The sequence below is a fragment of the Condylura cristata genome, unplaced genomic scaffold (assembly GCF_000260355.1).
Source record: "Condylura cristata isolate star-nosed mole 26May11 unplaced genomic scaffold, ConCri1.0 scaffold00024, whole genome shotgun sequence".
In the NCBI taxonomy this organism is placed as follows: Eukaryota; Metazoa; Chordata; class Mammalia; order Eulipotyphla; family Talpidae; genus Condylura; species Condylura cristata.
This window is the reverse complement of record NW_004567125.1, coordinates 22,580,326-22,603,002: the sequence shown is the minus strand read 5'-3', so window position 1 is coordinate 22,603,002 and position 22,677 is coordinate 22,580,326. Positions and strand designations below refer to the sequence as shown.

Genomic DNA, 22,677 nt, shown 5'->3' with positions numbered 1-22,677 from the left:
GATTTAGTAAGAGATTTCAGTTTCATTTTTATTTATGTAAAGAGAGTAGGTCATGGTTTAAAGAAAAGACTTTTGCTAAAAGCAGCTAGCAATAAGACCATGGCTATGCAATTAGATTCTTTCACAGAAAGTGTTTTTTTTTAAGTGTCTCAGAAATTTCCTTAGGTCAGTCTTAGCATTCTAAGACTTTAGTGATGCAATGTCTTTTGTTGTCACTTAAAAATCCTGGGCAGGAGAAATCACTATAAACACAGAAGATGAATGTTTTTCTTAAATAGCCTTGATCAACCCAACAGATACAAGTATATTCAGCAACAGTACAAAGCAAGAAGTCTTCTCAGTAACAGTGTATATTTACAGTACTTAACAGATCTAAAGATTCCATTCTCTCTCATTACAGAACGACTCATCATCTGTCAGAAACCTATGAAATTTTTCTCAGATTCCTCATGAAATTTAAAATTTATTTATTAAATTCAAGTCACTGACTCATTTTTATTCTATTAAAAATGCCAGAAATTACAAGCTATATTAAAGCAATGGGCTGGAAGTTATAGTTGCTTTACAGTATACAAAACTACTGCTTGGGGACACACAGAACATCTTTTTTTAAAAATAATGTCCTGTCTGTGTGTGGGAATGCCGAATAAAGACAACCCAGAAATTTCTTTAAAATAATAATAATAATAATAATAATGATGTCCTGTGAGGTGCACTTTTATCTGTCGAAGCTGGGTTTGATGTTTGAGAACTGTCCAAAGTTGTCTGCATCAAAGGTATGAGGAATAAAATGTCTGACTATGCAGGAGTCAAACTGTGACTTAAAAGAAACCCTGTTTACCTATTTGTTTGACTCACCCTGACTTTAAAACAATTCAAACAAGATTTCCCAAAACATCTGGACAGCAGTAGAGCTGTTAGAATATCAGTATAGCCTCCTAAATGGGCTATACCAAATTGTAACAATCATTTGGATAAAAGTCTCATTTGTGGGATAGAAAGTTGAACTACATGGTCACTGATATCTCTTTCAATGTTCAATCTTTACACACATAATTATACCTCATATATACAAACAAAATAATTTCTATATACCACATTGTGCTACCAATGGATATCTTATAATATGGGAATATTACATAATAGAGTACATTTTCTTGAAAATAATCAAATACTAATTTGTTTCACAGAACGCTATACTACCATTAAAATATAATAATTGAACAAATGCAGAAGCCAGCTTCTGGATCTTTAATAATTATTTTAAATTTTAGTAGAGCTGATTAATACTGATGTTACAGACTTTGTAGTCTGCAAAGTAATTCAAGCTAGTATTATTAGACAATAAAACAATTGCATCAGAAGATACTTGTAAAAGTATCTTTAATTCCTTAGACTTTAAACAAAATACCTCTCCGTAAGTTTCATGATATATTAATTCAAATGCATGATGACTGGGTCTTTTTAAAAATCACTTTGGAAGTTAGGAGAGAAAATATTTTTCTTTACCCTGTGCTACTTTTCTCTTCCTCCTTTGTATTTCCCTCAACATGTAATATGGTTGCAAACTGAAGAATTCAAAGTAAAAGACATTATTTTTGCCTGACAGAAAATGTGCTATTGCATGGGAAAAACAAGTAAACAACTGAAAACCGAACTTAAAAAAAAAAAATAGTGATAATAAAAATTAATATGTGTAACAAAATTACCTTGGAAAATAGATATTTTGTCTCTTCATACTCAAAATAGCAAAACATGAAAAATTATTTCCTTTTCCAATTGAATGGTTGATTGGCAAACAGTTTAGCAATATGCATTACAAATTTTTAAGCCAGAGATTACTACAATTTCTTCATGTGTTTTGACTAATTCAGTGGCCACAAAAATATGATGTTTAGTCTCCAATTACACAGAATTAAAAAAAACAAAAACATAATTACTAAGACTTAAGCTAGTATGATCCCACAAAAAATCTGTCATTATGTCAGTTTGAAGTTTCCCGTCTCCCAAAAGTGGGGGAAGAGTACTGCTTAAGAGTACTAGATTCCAGTACTTCCACAACTCAGCTTCAGGTGACCTAGGAATGGAGTAAACCATGTGTAATGTCTGGCGTGGTCCAAGTAACACAGTAACTTCAGTAACAGCTGGAAACATGGTGGCCCCAAAGAAGGCAGAATAGCCAGTCTTCAATGTCAAAGAAGAAACAAAATCCAAGTTTCTAAAACACGTAACGACATGTCCAGGAACGTGGCCGGATATAATCCAGAAACGAGGGCTTCGAGAGGAAAAGAATGAAAAACAGCTTATTTGTATGCACTATGTGACTGATGTACGGAAGCAGACAGGGTATTAATATATATACTCTATATCTCTAAATGCCTCCTAGCATTTCAGTAACCATTAAACTATAAGGAGCTCACGAATTTAACAGAAGGTCATTATTTTATGTACAAATTATTATTCATTATTTACAGTACAAATTTATTTGATTTAGAAGCTTAACATAAAGCTTTTAAAGTCTAGTCAATGCTACACAATCAAATGGCCTCTCACCAAATTCCAAATACTAATCTTTCATGTTGTATCTTTTGAACACTTGACTGGGAGTAGCCTAAAATATCAATGGTGGTAGGTTATGGAAAATAAAATATACAGATGTGGGTCCTCCCTGGAGGTGCAGCAGGCTGCAGTACTGCACTGCGAAGCTAAGCCATGCCGTGCCCGCCTTGGTGCAAGTTCGATCCCTGCCCTGGAGGTGCCCCACATGGCACAGCAGACCTCTCCTGTCTCGCCCCCTGCTCTCCTCAGTAGTGTAGGTCTGCCTGTTCTACTCCCATTCTGTCTCTGGGGAATCCTCTCACCACCCCTGCACCTCTGGCCTGTACCCCAGTTCTGTATGCACAAATAAATAAAATCTTTTAAAAAAATATATAGATGCAACACACACACACACACACACAAACACACACTACTATAATACAAGGTTTAAATTAGTGTTTTGAGCAATGGATGAAGTAATATTAAATAGGAAAGAGACCAGAATGAGAGTTTCAAAAAGCTTCATGCAAGCTGTTGAATACAAATTGGATCTTGTCAAAATTAATCTCACAAGTGGAACTGAGTATAGAGAATGGGTTTGTTAGTATGCAAAATGCACACTAACAGAATGCAGAGAAATTCAAATGCAAAAGAGAGGGCGGTTTAAAGCAGGAGTAAGGATGGAGCTTTAGGGCAACAAAATAAAAAAGTGGACATTTAGGTGAAGCTTTGAGAAAAAAACAGATTGAATTGATAGTCACCATATGCAGTTAGGTACCTATAGAAATACATAGGTACCCCCTAAATACTTGGGAGTTATCCATATGCAATTAAAAGCTAAACTCTTAAGAATGAGACTTTCACCTAATTACGGAAAAAAAAAGTGATGAAATCAAGGAAAGTAGGATCCTAGGCATGAGTGTCTGAACATTTATAGTTTACTACACTGGGAAAGAAGAGGTAAAATTCGTGTGTTAGGTAGTAGTTGGTGGGGGGGGGACGACACATGCCTTTGCGGAAAACCCTAACGAATACCCTCACTTTAAAGGAAGAAAAACAGAAGGAACTAAAGAAAAAGCAGTGAAAGACAAAAAGAAAACCAAGAGGTGGGCAAGTTCAAGGTGAGGAAAACCAAAAGAATAAAAAATTTCCAGGCCAGTGCAACAAGATTGGTTAGTAAGCTAAAGCTTTCTCACCCTCCTTTCCTGCCCTTAAAATAAACTCATCATAGTGTCCTCTACACTGTTTCCCCTTAATAAGGAGCACTGACCCCCATGTTTAAAGGGCAAATGGGTCACTTCTCCACTCCACTCTGAGGACTCACATTTTTCAGAGGACAGTGCTGACGTGCATACCACTCTTGAGAATATAAACAAAGGAGGACGCCATGACCAGCAAAAAGGGATGTCCACATCATAACATTCCAAATTGGCCTTTTCCGATTATCGTTGACAATGAAGTTGAAAGTCACTAAAGTTAGAAAGATAACAAAACAAAAAAAGCACAGCCATCAAAAGGTGACCAATTAGAAGATGAGGGGCTTCAGATATCTGCTGTAATATTTTATTCACCCCAGTAAGCATCAACTGTTTGCATACATGTTTCACTCCAGTCACCGGTCTCATAAATAAAAGCTAAAGTGTCAGAATTTACAAATCAGTAATTGGAAATCAGGGAGTATTCAGAACAGGTAGGAAAATATTTTATGGAATCATTTAAGTTCTAACTTGTTCCTCTCGACCCAATCCAAAAAGGGTTAGTTTTTTTTCCCCCTCAGATGATGAACATTAAAAGAATTTAAGAATTAGGGAAGCTGTTACGGTTTTTTTATGACCATTGATCAGTGTTATCCATCACATTTAAAAGGTTATTTAGTACTTTCTACTTCAAAGTATAAGCACCTTGAAACAGAGTTGTGGGTAATCACAACCAATGTGTCATCAAATACATCTGCTAAGTGCTTACAACCTAGTGTCTACATTCTACATTGATTTTATACTTCCATTTTCTTATTTTTCTCTTTTCTCATAGTACTCAGTACTCACAACATGCCATAATACTTACTTCCAAAGAACATGAAGAGCACAAAGAGCACCGGATAAAAGAAGCTCAAGCTAAGAGCCATAGCATACTCGTGTACCACAGCAGACACAGCAAACACGGCTAACATCGCAGCCGATTTGAATTTCTTAGTGAATAACTAGGATAAATCAAAATATTAAAAAAGGCACTTATTTGATTATTGTTATATTTGATTTTCCAAATGTGTTCTTTTATTAATCCAAATGTATTACAGTATTACAAAATACATTTATGCATGTAAGTTCTTATTTTATTAAAATGAGGCACTTCAAAAACCATTAATTAATGTAAAGAGATCTGGGCATATTTCCAAAAACATTAACTTATATTTGAAAATTGCTAGGATTGACTGTAACAGTTTTCATATAAAAATAAACACCTCGAATTTCAATCTTTTAAGCATTATCTGCTCTAGCATTAAAGGTAGTAAAATAAGATCTAGAAAGAAGGTGCTGGTCTTTCCATAAGTGAAATTAACCTTACAAACAAAAGTAAGGCGCTATATGCACCAGAAGATGCTCTCAACTTACTCATGTAGTACCTTACTGTAACCTGTGGCTGAAGCCAGGACTGTTACAGTTGGTGCCCCCTGGAAGGGGAGTTGCTGGTGAGGACACACAGTCCCAGGGAAAATGCTAAAATGTACCACATTTTGGGAATGGAGCAACTGATCAGGGAGCCTCACTGAGCTGTGTGAGTGTGGCATTTGTCTGAATTTTTAGCCTCTGTAATTGTTGTATTGAGTGTCGCTTCTCTGGTGCCTCACTGGGGAGTCCAGACAGCTCTGGGAGCATTTCTTGTTGCATCTTCTGCTGTCTTGAGTTGGAACCTGGCCTAGATTCTGGATGCCTTGTGCTCCAGGTAGACAGAGGCAGGAAGACACCATCTTGGAAATGTGGCTATTGTTCAGGAGAGGAGCTCTACATCCTTAGTGGCAGAAAGACACCATCTTAGCTGCTTTTATTTAGAACTAAAAAACATTGGACATTGCTTTGGGTGAGGTAAAGCACATTTTTGATCTCAGTAACTCTGTTTTTTTCCCTGGATTGTTAAATAAATTCCATTGTTGTTGTTCTCAGATCCCAAGTAGTCTTACAATTGTGTACATGGGTGAAGAACTCAGACAGTAGCTGGTAAACTATTTGGGTAGTGTCCTTGGCCAGTTTTATAGTGACCCTTCCTGCCCTGTATCAGTACTTAACAATAAAACTGAGCAATTTAGAGCTAGCAGCATTAATCAACCATGAGAGTCAAGATTACATTTCATTGTTGTACAGCTGTTCTAAAGAATGTAGAATGCCACAATGACACTTTAGTCTCTTGGAGAGACAGAAGTTCACATGAAGGCTTTGCCCATTTTAACAAAAAAGAACATTAAAAAAGCCGAGGGAAGATGATTTGTTGGTAACGAGATAATGTTGGGAATGATATGAGAAATGATTGACTATTGGGCTCTCCGTGGTGGCACAATGGGTTAAAGCACAGCACTACAAAGCTAGTTGCAGTTACTTCCTCATGTGTTCGATCCCTAGCCAGGGAGATGAGAGGCATGGCATGCATAACATGCATGTCTGCATGGCATGACAGACTCTGTCTCTCCGGCTGCTCCCCGTCAGCAGTCTACTTCGTTGATCTGCCTGTTCTGCTCCCCACTCTGTCTCTGGTGAATCCTCTCACTGCCCCTGCATCCCTGGCCTGTACCCCAGTTTCGTATGCATAAATAAATCCTTAAAAAAAACAAAAGATTGACTACTGCTAGATTATTTTGACTCTTCTAAATGTCTCTATGTATTTTTTTCACATTGTAATCATGTCAAATAAAATCCAAAACAAAAACATAGCATCAAGACTAGTAACTGCACACTGTTCGCTGACAGTACGATTCAAAGCAGAATAACATCAATTAAGTCTTGCTACTTACCCAAAGAAAGTCCTTGTAAGCATAGTAATACAGCCAGTCATGGACCACCACATTCCAGGTCCTATAATAGTTAGCATATGATGTGGAATTCCACCAATCCTGAGGGAAAAAGAAAACATGTAAAACTATACACATAGCATACATAGCTACATACACATACAAAAACTAAAGTAATCCCTGAATATTTCCAAAGTAGATACACATAAAACATAATGCTCAGTTTGCTATGAAAAAGTCAGTTTATATACTTTGTGTCTGAAAAACCATTAAAAGGCACTTTGGTTATTAGTGTTTGATATGGCATTAACTCTAGTTCCATATATGATTAAGTCTTAGTTCACTTTGCCTCATTATAAAACAAGTTATGAAGGAAGATGCAGAACATACATTGAATGTAATACAATCAAATATAATGCTTACCTAAATAGCTATCAGCAAACCTGCCTCCCCTTGCTAAATCACAATGAGAGAATTCTAAGGTCACTGCGAGTGCTAACCCTAACAAGTGTCACTGATGTCATAAATGGTAAAATTTAAATTATACAAGGAATGAGATGGTGGCTACCACTGGTCCCCATATGCCTTTATATAAATTTGCCCCCAACTAATCCCATCAGGACTAAAGGAATCAGATGTCTACTATTTGCAAGCCACAGTCACAATTTCCTAAAAAAAGGAATGCTAGGCTTGGAGTGATGTCAAGACAACAAACAAAACTCTAGAGGGCTACAGGTAAGACTGTAGAAGATGGAAACACTCTGGATCTAGTCCAGAACTTAATTTCAACTTTGGAAGTAGTAAGTAAGAATACAATTTTAGGGCCTCAGTGGTGGCAAACAGAGTTAAGTCTCAGCACTACGAAGCTATTAGTAGCCAATTCAGCACAGGTTCAATCCCCAACCAGGGAGCTGGCCCACGTGGTACAGCGACATCTCATTTCACCAGTGGCTCCCCTGGCAGTGTATTTCAGTCAGCCAATCTGATCTGCTCCCCACTGTCTCTGGTGAATTCTCTCACTCCACATCTCTGTGCTACACCCCAGTTCTTGTATGCATAAAAAAAGTATATATAAGAAAATATACAATTTTAAGTAGAGTTAAAGTCTTCCAAAATTAACAAGTTATTTTTTTCATGAACTGTTCAAAATTCTGAAGTATAATTATTTGCCGAGACTAGCCCTACAGCACCAGTCAATTCCAAATGCATGAACACTTAGCAAAAGTCTCTTAATGCCCTCTGGACACATGTCTTCTTGATGCAACTACCCATAAATTCTTGCAGGACTCTGCAAAAACCATATGCCTTACTAAGTATACAGATATTAGTAGAAGTCTAGCTAACTATATTTAAGTCAGAATTTCAGACTTAGTGTTGCTAAAACTCTTGAAAAAAATTTTTTTCACAGTGTTAAGGCTAAAAAACTAGTAAGCAATAATACTGACGTACTTAACATGAAGACATTTGCAAAGTACTAAAAGATGAGTCCAAGTATAGATTACCTTATAAAACATTCTGTCACCAAAGCGTAACATCTCAGCAAAGGCATTGAGCCAGCAGTGCAAAAAGGCAAAAAAGGTAAGGAACAAGATCAGTGCACCTAAAAAATAAGATGAACAATAATTGAGAAGTTTTTGCAAACATACTACTTTTGTAAAGTTAAGTTATTATTCTACCTTATTCATTTAGAAGCTAAGATGTTCTTTTGAAAGCTATTTTAATTTTACAAAGCAATAACTTCCTTCCAAGAAGATTTCACAGATAACAAGTAACCAAGATTGCTTCTAGCAGAAATGTCTACATAAGGATTACGTTGGTTTCTGAAGTTCTTTAAAAAAATCTGCTCCCCAAGCATTCTTCTAAATCATCTCTGTAGAACTTAGAGATTTTTCCTGCCCCTCCCTCCCTGGTATATCTGGCAATTCTGGAGACATTTTTGGTTATCCCAGCTCAAGGGATGGGGACTGTACCACTGGTTTCTAGTTATAAAAGGCCACGATGTTGCTAAATATCCTGCAATGCATAAAATAGCATTCTCAGAACAAAGAATACCCAGCCCAAATGTCAGTAGTGACATGGTAACTTATATCTAACTCTCCTCCCAGGACTGTATACATCTTCCCCAACTGCACTTGTCATTCCAAAACACCCTGTGTCTTTGTCTCCATACCTCTCCTAGGAAGAACCATTCCACACTTCTATGCTAGGCAAACCCTTACCTATTTTATAGTACCTGATATTAATTGGCAGGTCAAATATAAAGTTCATCAGACCTGTGCTTATCTCTTGTTATATTATATTGTCAAGTACCCTTTACATGTCCACACCTTTCAATCACTTCTTTATTCAAAAAAAAAAAAAAAAAAATACTCTGAGCATCTGCCAGTCAATGTGGGAGAGACCGTAACTGGCTATATGACAGTCTTTGATCTCCAGGAATTTGCAGGCTAATGAGAAAGACACAAGTATATAATACATATCCCATTATAAGAACAGATAAAAATAATTTATTAAAGTAAACCTCGGTCTCGGTGTATGTGAGGGGGTTGGAGGGGGAAAGGGCAATAAGGAGAGTTACTTGAAGTCTGGGAACTAGAAAAATAAGAGAAAGGATGACAGAAAGCATTACCAACATTTACTGGGAAGGGGGTAAAAAGGAAAGAGTAAGTAAAAGGAACTGTATGTATAATTAAAGTACAACTTCTGAAGTTCAATTCTTAGAGCTCTAGAAATTAATGAAGCTAGAGATTGAAGTGAAATAACCAAAAATGACCAGAGGTTTCAAAATGTATTCAATAACATCCAATGCTCCATGGAAATCAAACAAGAATAAGGTCTAAACAATCTATTGTAATTACAATCTAGGGGTTACTAGTGATTTTAGCAAAGGTCATTTCCATGAACTGGAGCAAGTTCAAGGAATAGTGAACCTGAATAGTGACCAGAAAATACAAGATAACTATCTACAAGTCAGCAAAAGCAAAACTTGTTTGAAAGGCAGAGCAATGGAAAGAAGGGCCTGAGAATGAAACAGAGGTGGAGAGAGGTAAAGATGAGTTGATAGTAAAAAAGCAGATAAATCATAGTGCTCATACACAACCACTTTCTGTTTCCCTTGCAACTTTAGGAATTGAAAAATTAACCATTATTCATGTCACCTGGCAAGATGGAGTTAAATATGCACAGCACCAGAACACGAGCACTGAAGGGCTCTTGCTTGATATTACGAAATAAGGGCGCGCAGAGCCTCTCAAAGATGTAGTACACATAAAAAAGGCAACCAAAAACCTGAAACATAAGCAAACGATGGTTTAATAAGAAAAGATGGAGGGTAATTTTTTTTTCTTCAAAAGAAAATACAGGTGACCCTTAATACACCCCATTTATCATTAGTAGATTAGACTGCCAACCAGTAATCCTTCTCAGTTATTTCTCAAGCGTCATTTCTACCCCTCTTTCCCCAAACAAACAACAATTTCCCTTTACCAAATGGCAACTTTAAAAGATCATACCCTTGGGAAGTTTTTCCTTCTACATGAAATCCATAACAAAGAATTCATCTCATAAATGGGTATATGAGCCAAGAATTTAAAATGGGATCACCTGGGATTTACGATTTTAAAAGGGGCTTGGGATATTTGGAGGAGAGGGGGGTTGTTCAGGTATCTCACATACACAGAAGCTCACACACCACACACACAACCAAAACTTAAAAAAAAAAAACAAGAGGAGAGGAAAATTAAGATGGTTGCTTAGTGAATAACCAAATTAAATTTTTCAGTTGAATAAAAGTACTTCTGATGTCGGGAAAATGAACATCCCATTTACTGAACTGAGAATACTTTAAAAGACTTCATCAAGAGTTCTAATGAATTTACTAACAATTAAATTATTATTGTAGATGAGAATCCCCTCTTCCACCAATCAACAAACCTTAGGTAGTAAAAAAAAAACCTACCTGTGCAAACTGCATAGCAACATAACCCCATCTAACAGTAGGAGTCCTAAAAAGGAAGAAGCAAAATACATTTTCTAAATAAAGTAGATAACAGAGCTTTAAGATCCTCATAATATTCTCCCACAGGATATCATTTTTGGTATATGAAATATTTGTATAATTCTGTCAAGAATTACTGTAAACAAGCTGATTGGTAGAGTCACCAACTGAGGGACTCCTATACCAGCAAGAAAATTAAAACTAATTCTAAATGCTCTCTAGCCTATGGAGAACTGGCCCTGTCCACTTAACCCACCTCACTCAGGCCATACTGCTGCAGCTCACCACATACTGCCATTACCTGGGATAGCTGTCCCGGTAGATAAGGGTAGGAGCAAACAAGAAGTACAAGTACTGGTTGACTGTCGGTATCGGAACAGTACCTGGAAAAGGAAGGCTATGCTTAGCATCAGGGGTGTCTAATTCATCTCAACAAAACTAAATGGGAAAGATAAAGAAGCACGAAATAGGAAAGAGTAAGAATCTACCTCTTTTAAACTCATGCTGTTTTTCCTTGGTCTCCCAAAATGACTTCTTACTTAGTATTACATTAACTTAAAATTACCAATTCCTCTAAACTAAGTTATTCCTAAGCAAATCAAAAAGAGACTCACATGTATGTAAGGAAGCTACTAATATTCCATAAAAATAACAGCTAGATGAGCCTGACCATCAATGTTTTAAAATTCTAAGTAGAAAGGCAAAATAAGGATAATCAGGAAATAGTGAGATCTTCCTTCAAATCAATAAAGGTCTTATATATTTAGAATTGAGCATAACATCTATATAATATGTTATCCAGGAAACACCAATGTTTAAAATACCCTATTGATAATAACCTGTTGACCTAATGGAATTACATACTTGACTTCTCTTTAGTTGCAGCTAGTACACGTGGCACATTTTCTCTGACAAAAGAATGGGCCTTCATTATAAAACGAATCTACAAAGAGAGACAAAAGAAGATGACTTCCCTATTATTATCCTTCATCCTATAAGCAAACCCAAAAGGATATCAGATTATAGAACTTTTGAATTTGCATATACCAATACACTTTTAGGTAATAAAATCAATGAAAAACCAACTTCAAAGATACACAATGTTCTGCAGCATCTAACAGCACTATTTCAGGTACATATAAGAGATTAAAATTCTATTGAAATAGAGGTTCCTGAAACAGTCCTTTCCATTAGTCAAACAGCACATTATAGCCAAAAATGTCAGAGAAGTCTGACAGTATATAAACAAATTTAAATAGATCTCTTCTTTTCATGAAAAAACTTACATGGCAAAACAAATGAATCTGACACTTCCAAAGTGGAGTTTTATATATTTTAGCTTGGATACATTTTATACAAAATTGCTTACAACATAATTCAAACTATTCTGAACAATTCAATAATTTCAGTTACCAAGAACTGGAGACCACTGAAGCTAGAATGAATTTTAAGAGTAGACACTCAAGTTACAGATAATGGCATGATATGAAAATTTATCCAACTGAAAACAGAATGAGTGTCTTTTGCTACTGTTATAGATTATTTTAACCAAGCAGAACATAACTTACCTGCTCCAGTATAACAATGCACCGGGAAGCTGGAAAGAGTTTATATGCTAACAAAACATATGCTGGTCCAAAACCAAGACCTCCTATCTGGAAGACCATGAAAAGCAGTCCATGGATAAGAGAATGGATCACTGGATGAGAAGTCTTACTGTAGCGTCTGGCCCAATGTTGAAAGAGGAAATAGGGAATTGTAAGTGTAGACAAGAACATGGCCCACCATATCCAGACGGCAATATTAAATCTGCCAAAAGCATAAGCCATAACATTGAATTCTAGTACCAGCCTGGGGAGAAAAAGCAGAGAAAAAATACACAAATGTGAATTTTTAATACACACTGATTTATGTAATTATAATCTGAATTAAAAACTTTCAGAAGTAAAATTTTCAACTTCAGAAACAAAACAAGATCACAGGTGTTAAGAGTTGTGCCAGACAGAGAGGTGCTTCTAAGCCTCAGCTTCATTACAAGTGAATTTTCTGAAAACCCTAATAGTCTTTACATATAATTGAGATAATCTAAACTAATAAGGCTGAACTTCTCTAAGATTTGATTCTTACACTAATAAATCTTAAACTCCAAAATATTCTACCTATGGTAAATTTAGCACTTAAATTATTCAAACAGCAATCAGAGTTGTGGACAAAAGATGATTTATCATTAACAAAATAGGTACAATTAAAAACTCCAATACACTACTATATCATTACCTCAAATTAAACACATAATTCAACGTGTAATTATCAAACCATCATTTGTAAGTTATAACCTGGATCTTATATTAAAGAGATTATGTTTAGCAAAAGTTAAATTCAATTAAGCTATTTAGTTTTATTTTTCTTAATTAAATGTATTTATTTTCTTAAATCATTATTCATTTTTACATAATATTTGATTTCTAAATAGAAATTTATACTCAAAATTAACATCTTGAGATTTTCCGAAGCACATTTAAACAAATTACCCTTTTCCCAAAATTAAATAGGGTGGAAACCGCCAACATCTTATGCATCAACTAACCAACGACCCTTTCTTGTCTTACCTTCCTTCATCAATATAATCTACTGCAAGTGTGCTGAGGATAAAGAGAATGAGGAGGGCAATAAACATGTGATAAATTGTTCTGATGTGGTCCACCTCAAACAGCTCACTGTAAATGTAGTTCAAAAAAATAAAATTAATAATCTATATTTAATTTGAAAACACCACGTAGTAAAGATGCTTAATGCATGCTCCAAATACACTTTATACATGTTCCAAATACACTTTATACAATCACAGAATATTCAAGACCTGAGCCTAGGACAAGGCTCTTTCCAATAATATGATACTGCTAACTAGAAAACAGCACAGATATAGCAAACACTTAAGTAATGTTCATTTTGAAAGCCTACCTAAGAAAAGAGAGAAGCAGTTGTTATTCTTTTTTTTTTTAAAGATTTATTTATTTATTCATATGGAACTGGGGTACAAGCCAGAGATGCAGAGGGTGAGAAGATTCACCAGAGACAGAGTGGGGAGCAGAACAGGCAGATCGATGAAGTACACTGCTGAGGGGAGCAGCGGGCGGGCCTGGAGAGGTCTGCCACGCCATGTGGTCACCTCCGGGCAGGAGGGAATCGAACTCATGCGGAAGTGGCTTTAGCTTCTTAGTGCAGTGCTTTAACCCGCTGCACCACCAGGGAGGGCCAGCTGTTGTAATTCTAAGCAAAAGGATTTTCATCAAAAACGGAACACAGAAACCATGTAAAGTGCTAAAGTTTTTCTCATCCTATTCTTACATTCCATTCTCTATATCTAATATATAAAGTACTACCTATTTCTAAAATGTTAAGATTCACAGGTATTCCCATCTCTACAATGTTAAGGGTGATAAGTGATTACCACCCTATGCTTCCTTTTTAAAAAATACTTTTATTTACTTATTTGTTTATTTTTCCTTACATTGTTGACTTTCTTTTCTCAGGAGTAGTCCCAAAGAGTTTCCACCACCAGCTCACCTTGTGTACCATCACCCTAGTCCCTTGTGCTCTTCCCACTCTTATTTGACCCCTTTCCTTCACCCTCCCTTACAGAGTGTCTCTAATTTATAGCTATCTGTTTATTTTTGTTTTGTTGTAGGTTTTTCTGGTTGTTGTTGCTATTTTATTCTTTATCCCCTATAACCCTTCTATAAGTGAAACCATCCAGTATTTTACTTTTTCCTTCTGACTTATTTCAGTGAGCAAAATCACTTCAAGCCCATCTATGTTGTTTCGAATGGCATTAATTTATCTTTTTTTTAATTGCTAAATAGTATTCCAATGTACCTATATACCACATTTCTTGATCCAGTCATCAATTTTTGGGCATGTGGGTTGATTCCAAATTTTACCTATTATAAATAATGCTGCAATAAACATAGAAGTCTATGTGTTCTGTTAATTAATGTTTTTGTATCCTTTGGGTAGATCCCTAGGAGAGGAATTGCTGGGTCATATGCTAGCACCACTTTTAACAGACTGAGGAACCTCCACACAGCTTTCCATAGTGGTTGGACCAGTTTGCATTCCTACCAGCAGTAGGAGCTTCTTTTTCACTACATCCCTGCCAACATTAAAATATGCAATGGAGCATAGACATTTTGTTCAACAAATGGTGCTGGGAAAACTGGACTGCTACATACAAAATTAATGAAGCTAGACTACTACCTCACTCCATACACAAAAATCAACTCAAAATGGATCAAAGAATTAGACATAAGACCTGAAACAATAGAATATATAGAAGAAAATATAGGCAAAATACTACAAGGCATGCATCTCAGTAACATCTTGAAAGATAACACCTAGAGCAGAAAAAAAGTAAAGTAAAGGTAAACAGCTGGGATTATATCAAATTACAGAGCTTCTGTATAGCAAAAGAAACACCCACTGATTGGGAGAAAAATTTTGTGCTCCATACAACTGATCACAAAGATCTACAAAGAGCTCATAGGAGTCAACAAAAACAAAGTAAACAATCCAGTCAGAAAATAGGCAGAAGGACTTAAAAGACACTTTTCCAAAGAGGAAATGCAAATGACCAACATGCATATGAAAAAATGTTCAACATCCCTCATAAGCAGGGAAATACAAATCAAAATCACCCTATACTTCTATAGATAACTGTTAACAAATGTTTTACTTCACCCTATCCTTCAATGATCATTGTATTTGAGTCAGACTGGGTTACTTTTTCTAAATAAGTAATTTTTATATCTGAAAAAAAGATTTTTCTTCTTTTTTTAAGAAATGTTTGCTAATGCTTTATCTAAATAACTTCTTGAGGACTTTAAGTTACCATTAAATTTTTAGATTAAGAATATTTTAAATTCTAATAAAGGCCTCCCTAAGCCACTGAATGTGTTTTATTTCCTTGTTAAAATATTATTTTTTTAAAGATTTATTTATTTATGAATACAGAACTGGGGTACAGACCAGAGATGTGGAGGGTGAGAGGATTCACCAGAGACAGAGCAGGGAGCAGAACAGGCAGACTGATGAAGTACACTGCTGAGGGGAGCAGCGGGTGGGTCAGGAGAGGTCTGCCGCGCCATGTGGATCTCCTTCGGGGCAGGCAGGAATCGAACTCATGCGGAAGTGGCTTAAACTTCTTAGTGCTGTGCTTTAACCCTCTGCGCCACCAGGGAGGGCCAAAATATTATTTTTTTAACATTTTAAAATGGCAGGTTTATTAGGAATAGGAGAAAAAGAAAGGCATCTACATAGTCACCAGTAGACAGGAGAAGCTACCTCTTTTAAAGTGTTTTACTTACTTTTTTAAAGATTTATTTTTATTTAGTTTACATACAAAAGAACTGGGGTGGAGTCCACAGGATGGGGGTGGGGTGTAAGAGAAGTCTCCAGATACAGAGTGAGAAACAGAACAGGCAGATCTACTGAAATACACTGCTGAGGAGCAGCAGGCGAGACAGGAGAGGTCTGCTGCACCATGTGTGTCACCAACCTGACTGGGGACTGAACTCAGGCCATAGCAGCCTGAGTGATAGCACTGAGACTCAATCAATAGGCCACCAGGGACACCCCTCTTTAAAATATTTGAAAGTCTTTTATTTTCCCAATTCCCCCAATTACTAAAATCTTAATTATGATGTTTACACTAATAGGTTAATTTGTTCCTTTCATGTGAAACACCTACATTTCAACTAGATATAATTTTAAAAGGTAAATTAGTCTTCCAAGAGTGTAGGAAAAACACTCAAATAATACTTTATATTACATATCAGAAAACTTTGGCTTTCTCAAACTTTAGTATATACCAAAGAGACTTTTAGAAAGGGAAATTTGATAGCATATATTTTTAAAGATGAGCACATGAACAGGAATACTCTAATAATCAACTCAGCATTGCAAAAGTAATATCCATTACCAATTTAATTGGTAAAGTGCCTTTAATTTTCAGTTCACAAATGAAGCCACTATACCTAACTTACACTGTCTAATACTATTTTTCATGAAACCCACATAATCAGGATTCTAAAAGAAATAAATCTGAGGAATTCTTAGCACTTCTCTAAGCTGGTTAGCTAAAAAGAAAAATAATCTATATATAAAGAATGCAGCAACACCAAAATTCTCTGGAAGTAGTTTGCCTATTAGAATCTAGCTCTCTGCATAATCAATTATGTATAGGAATTATCAGAGGACAGATAACCATTCCCACTTCCAACTCCTTTGAAACTAATACAGAACCAAAGAATCAGAAAGGAGCAGAAGACAGCAAATTTACAAAAAGTATAGGACTTGTTAAACATTCACAGGGTGAGTAGCGGTTCCATCAAATGGAATGGTTTGATTCATTTTTTAATTCAAGCTAATAATCGACAAAACCAAAATAAAATACTCACTCTAAAAGTGATCGTCTTGTAACAAATATCTTTCCATGTTCTGGAGGTGCTCTCAGATCTCTGGGAGAAGCAAAAAAAAAAAAAAAAAAAAAAAAATTAAAGTATTTAAGTGTTACAGGAAATTTAGACTGAAGGATAAAAATACATTAATAACCATAGCATGTAACCTTAATATTGTTTAAAGGTTGATTTATTTATGCATACAAGAACTGGGAGCCAGGCTGGAGATGGTGCAAAGGGTGAGAGGATTCGGAAACAGAACAGAGAGCAGAACAGGTGGACTGACTATAAAACACTGCTGAGGGGAGCAGTTGAAAGGGGCGGTCTGCTGCACCATGTGGGTTAACTCCAAGGCCATTTGAACTGGTGCTGCAATGGCTATGGATAGCTTCATAGTGCTGAGACTTAATCCCCTGCACCACCAGGGAGGCCCCTGTAAAGGTCATTAACTGTCTACTCACTATGACTCAGGTGCATTGAAGGTTTTCTGTGACTCATCTCAATTCATCTGAACAATGCTGTGAGGTGGTATGTGTACATCTGGTTAGAATGGAAGAGATGGCAGCACAGCAAATCTGAGCAGCACTCAAAGGGACCCAGAAGCCCAGCTCCCACACACATGCATTCCAGGCATCACTAAGGTCAGGGACATGCTTCCAGCTACACTTTCCAGCTACACATAGTTTACAAACTATGTTATTGGTCTGTCCTCACAATTGCACTGGTGTTTCAGATACCCTCCTAATGGATCAACAGACTCTGAGTCTTAAAGGTTGCCTCCACTTACTATAAAGTTCAAATTTTATAAATAAATGATTTTTAAAATTATAAATTTTATAAAGGTCACTTTCTTAAAGTGTTTTTTGCAGTAGTAGCACTAGTATGTTGGTTGACTATTTCTAGTAAAAACTGTCCAGAAGAACAGGACAGAGCAGTAGAGAGCACAGAGGCATTAAGACAAGGAGAGTGGCAAATGCTGGATCACCTTCCTCCACTACTCCCTGTGGCCAGCCAGTTAGAATGGATATCCTACTCATGAAGTTACAAGTATATATAAAGTATAAGAGGAAGGCAAGTCTAAAGATTTGGTAAAGAACAGCGGCCCTGGATTCTAGGTTCAATTTCTGCTGTTTCATGTTAGATATTTACATGCTTTGTACTTTGGTTTCCCACTTCCTTTGGTCTTTTTTTCATTGTGTTATTTTTTGCTATTGTTGAGTTAATGTTGGTTTACAAGCTGTGTATGTTTAGGAGGTTCATGTCACACTGTTTCCATTTAAATGCAGAGTACTCCAGTATTTTACATAGTGTGCATTCTACTACTTTATTGGTCAGATATGCAGGCATGTTATAATCTACATAAAGAAGCTCACCCTTCAAGAAATTAAGTAATTTCCCTAAGGTAACACAAAGCTATTAAAAAGTGGTGCTAGGGTATGAGTCTAGACATTTTACTGCAATCCACATTCTGGTAATCTACACTACAAATGTTTGCATTAAAAAAAATTATTTCTCGGGCCCTCCCTGGTAGTGCAGTGGGTTAAAGCACAGCACTAAGAAGCTAAAGCCACTTCAGCATGAGTTCAATCCCCGCCTCGGCCTGTTCTGCTCCCTACTCTGTCTCTGGTGAATCCTCTCATGGCCCCTGCACCTCTAGCCTGTACCCCCGTTCTGTATGCATAAATAAATAAATCTTTAAAAAATATTAATTCTCATACTTACTTAGCTCTATGGTTTTTCTCTCCTTCAAGAACTGAAAATGATGTTAGAGCACATCCACCATTGTCTAGTGATGTTGATTTTTCAATGAGATTGGTCACAAAATCATCAAAGTGACTGCCAACTTCCTTCATAAAATATGGCTTCAATTCCTAGGGTAAGTGAAAAAACATCAGGAATGAATAAATGCTTGTGAATCAAAAAAAATTTTTTAAAAGGGTTCTCTTAAACAGAGCTGAGCCAAGACAAATCCATATTAAGTGTGTGGATAGGAGTAAAAAGAGAAAAAATATTTGATAGCTAATCCGTGGTTTCAGAAATGGCTACTGAAAAACAACAGGATGACTTAGGCATTGTTAAAAATCTATACCCTTCTTGCATAAATCAAAGTACTGAGCTACTTCTAAATGAACTTCTACAAATGATTCTACAAATTCTACAAATGTGAAAAAAAAAGCATAAGTGATCAATCTAACAGACTATTCTCTCTTCAAATTTTTATCTAGGAAAAAAAAGGAATTCACATTTATCGCCATTCAAGTACCTTCCTCTCAAGAATCCCTTCACCCCCATGTTCCCACCATTTGTATTTGGGATCGTGTCATTCCTACATGACATCAGCATTTACACGATGCTTATTCCTACCTCTTTAAGCTATGTGTTTATCTAATGATAACAACACACTATTTTTAACATCTTAAAATTTATACATCCATTGGAGCTGGAAAAGATCATGCTTAGTGAGATTAGCCAGAAAAAGAAAGAAAAATACCGGATGGTTTCACTCATAGCAGGAGTATAATGGACCAGGCGAGAAAATAACAAAAATAATGAACAACCATATACCAGAGACATTCTGTGGGGGTGGAATGGGGAATGGGATCAAAAATGGGGGGGGGGGGGGAAGGGAGGGAAATGCATGGGACTATGGTGGTGGCACAGGGGTGATTTGGTGATGGGAAACCCACGGGGATTACAATTGAGATGGAAAAAAAAATGTGCAAAATGATGTAAAAATAAACTTTTTAATAAAAAAAATTATACATCCATGATCTTTGAAAAGTAATAAGTAAACAAGTATTTATTCAGATTACAATTACTAAGGATGCTCAAATTTATAAATGTGGGTATATTTTTTTTTAATGAAAGGACTCATCTACAAAAAGGAGAACAATTTATTATTCATTGATGTTTCAAGAAAAAGATTCTTTTTGTCTTCTAACTAGGTTCAACTTAAAACATGCAAAGTATCATATTTCTAGATTTTAGCATGCAGAGAGTTTAGCCTAGTCCTTTAAAAAAAAAAGCTTAATAATATCAATGTACATAACTGAACTATCTGAAGGCTTGTCAAACTGCTGCTGCCTCTCACATTTCCCATATATTTTCTAGGTCTTAGACAATGAGACTACACTAAGATCTCAGCTCTCACAAGATAGCTGATGAAGTGAAGCATACAAGGTGTACCCATAAAACCAAAACATGGTGGACTACTTGAACCATCAATGAAAGCTCTAAGCACATAAAAGAGCTTAAACAAAGAAGTAAACAAAACAAGCAAGGATGAGATTGTAACAGGGTGGTCCCTAGGAAAAAGGGTAGGTTCCAGTTTCCCTGCCCCACCCAAGGGATTGAGGAGCTGAGCAGGGAGAAGAAACTGGAGAAGAGACTGAACGAAGGAAAAAGATGGAAAGTTTCTGAAGAAGGAGACCTGGAGGAGGCACATGGGACAGAGAGACGTGAAGAAACTGCACTTGCATCTTGGTCCTGGACTGGTTGAAACAGATGTGAGCGAGAGACCCATGGGAAGTTTAACAATGGCAGCTTTTGTCTTGATTTTGCTTCTTTTGTGCTGGGTCCCCTCTGCCCCTTTCCTGCGGGTCCCCACCAGAAGGAGCCTTAACATGTAGCAGGCTTTCAGGACTCAGTGGCCCTGATTGCCTGGGCATTTACTCACAAGGGATGGGTAATTTGGAAACTATATTCCTTCTCTTGTCTTTGTTGCACACCAATTGTATTAAAGTTCTTTTCCAGTATGCATTAGAGCATATTTGTCTTGATATGGCGGATAGAATATATTGACAGAGGGCAGGCTTGGGGGTTTTGGGGTGTCCCTCTTCCTGCTCTGTAACAAGATGATTAAAAACATGTGTTTTGAGCTGGCAGGTGGACTGAAAGCTCAAAGGATCAGTAGGACTTAATATCAAGTAAAAAGTAGAAGGAGACAACATGATGAAAAGCAGAGAGGTAGCAAGGCATTAGCCCAAACAGAAAATGTGAATGATGTAGGTTGGTTTTAAAGTCAAAATATAGCAGGTTGATGTTTCGTAGAAAAAGAATGAAGACTTTACATAAGTATTTTTTTTACGTTATGGTTATCTAATACCATTTTGTTTAGTTCTGTTTGCTTGTTTCAATGTAATTACATGCCACCTTAATTTAGAAAATGTTTAATTAGATCTATCCCCAACCAAAAATAAAAAAGAAAAAAAAGAAAAGGTGGAAAATGACACAAAGAGATACGGTTCTGCTCTCATTCAACCTTTAGAATTGAACTGATCAACAATTTTTTTTGGTTTTTTTCCCCCATTCACAAAAAAATGTTGTCCTGGGGAAAAACACCAAAAAGAAGAAACAATTCTTTCATTCTAATAAGTGTCAGATACAGTTCTGAACACTGTTCTAGGCACTGGTTACAAAACAGTAAACAAAACCAAGTTCCTGTCCCCATGGAACTTCAAACTCAAGTGGGAGCAGACAGGATATATAATATGCCAAGTGGTTTTATAATATGGAGTGAAATAAAACAGAGGGGTGGGCATGCGTGAGGTCAAGGGAAGCCTCCCAGATTAGATGACAATGAGCAGATTTGATGAACTTGAGAGGGGATGTTAAAGGGTATTTTGGGGGGAAGTACCAGAAAGAAAGAAACATGAGTATAAAAATCCCTGAGACAGGGACACCCCTGATATGTTTGAGAAATACCAAGGAAGCAGGAGGTCACAGCTGAAGCAAGAGCGTGATAAGAATTGAGGTCAGAAAAGAAGAGAGGGTGGGGGGATAGGGACTAAACCATATAAAGTCTTAACATTCCATCCCCTAATTCATTAATCAGTCCATTCAAATCTTACTCAACACTGATAAAAACCTGGAATCTTAAGATGAGGTAAAGGGAGTCAAGTTACTACTTTCAGCTTGCATTCCTAAAACTAGGGAACCAGTCCTTTTCCCAATTAAATACTGGGCTAAGTAGACCAGAAGCATGAAAGTAGAACATCATCAATGTAACACAAATGTCAGTAAGAGCTGCTGGAATAGGCTCCTAATCCAACTCAAATTCAATAGAGTAATCAAATATTTATGGCATAAGCTCTCTACCTTATTCACTACTTGCCCACAGAGGATCTTGGCTATACATTACAAAGCACTTGTGACTTCCAGTCAGATAATAAAAAAAAAGCCAGTAGCACTGTACTTACCCTCACTCACCTAATAATTGTACCCTTTTCTCATCCTCCCTCCGCCCACTTGCCCCATACTCTAAACTCCTGCCTTTTCTTCTTTTCCAGACAATCCACAAATAAGGGGATCCCTGTTCATCCTTCCCAGCTATCTGATCTCAGGAACCAAAGAGATTTTGATAACAAGAGTCTGTAATTCTGTTATTCAGCATTTAAAATGGTACAGAACAGGATATACAGAGTCCTGCTTTTACTGAACTGTCTATGAATGAGGAGGGAAATGAATTATGAATGGTGCAGTCAGTGTCATAAAGAACAGTTACAGAGAAAATAAAAGAATAAAAATCACAGGTATCTCAATGGCGTGAGGGCAATATAAGGCAATGACAGATGGCAAGTCTCCTTATAACTTTCTTTCACAACCCCACACCTCCCCACTAAAACTTGGAACCCAACAACCTCTGACACTTCACCAATGCAGAATACTTCTTTGGTATGCTGAACCCA

The 22,677-nt window shown here is 36.5% G+C and overlaps 1 protein-coding gene across 1 annotated transcript in view; it reads right to left on the bottom strand.

Moving 5' to 3' along the window:
- Window positions 1–681: 681 nt before the first annotated feature.
- The window catches only part of SOAT1 (sterol O-acyltransferase 1), a 52,960-nt gene continuing 30,964 nt past the window's right edge, over window positions 682–22,677 (bottom strand). The window contains exons 4-16 of the mRNA XM_004688526.2: window positions 18,713–18,861; window positions 16,991–17,050; window positions 13,145–13,252; window positions 12,104–12,386; window positions 11,400–11,478; window positions 10,837–10,918; window positions 10,497–10,542; window positions 9,697–9,826; window positions 8,041–8,138; window positions 6,542–6,640; window positions 4,603–4,738; window positions 3,863–4,008; window positions 682–2,275 (exon numbers count right to left, since the gene is read on the bottom strand). Coding sequence (XP_004688583.2) covers window positions 2,219–2,275; window positions 3,863–4,008; window positions 4,603–4,738; window positions 6,542–6,640; window positions 8,041–8,138; window positions 9,697–9,826; window positions 10,497–10,542; window positions 10,837–10,918; window positions 11,400–11,478; window positions 12,104–12,386; window positions 13,145–13,252; window positions 16,991–17,050; window positions 18,713–18,861 — 1,473 coding nt within the window. The 3' untranslated portion in view covers window positions 682–2,218. The remainder of the gene's footprint in view (window positions 2,276–3,862; window positions 4,009–4,602; window positions 4,739–6,541; window positions 6,641–8,040; window positions 8,139–9,696; window positions 9,827–10,496; window positions 10,543–10,836; window positions 10,919–11,399; window positions 11,479–12,103; window positions 12,387–13,144; window positions 13,253–16,990; window positions 17,051–18,712; window positions 18,862–22,677) is intronic.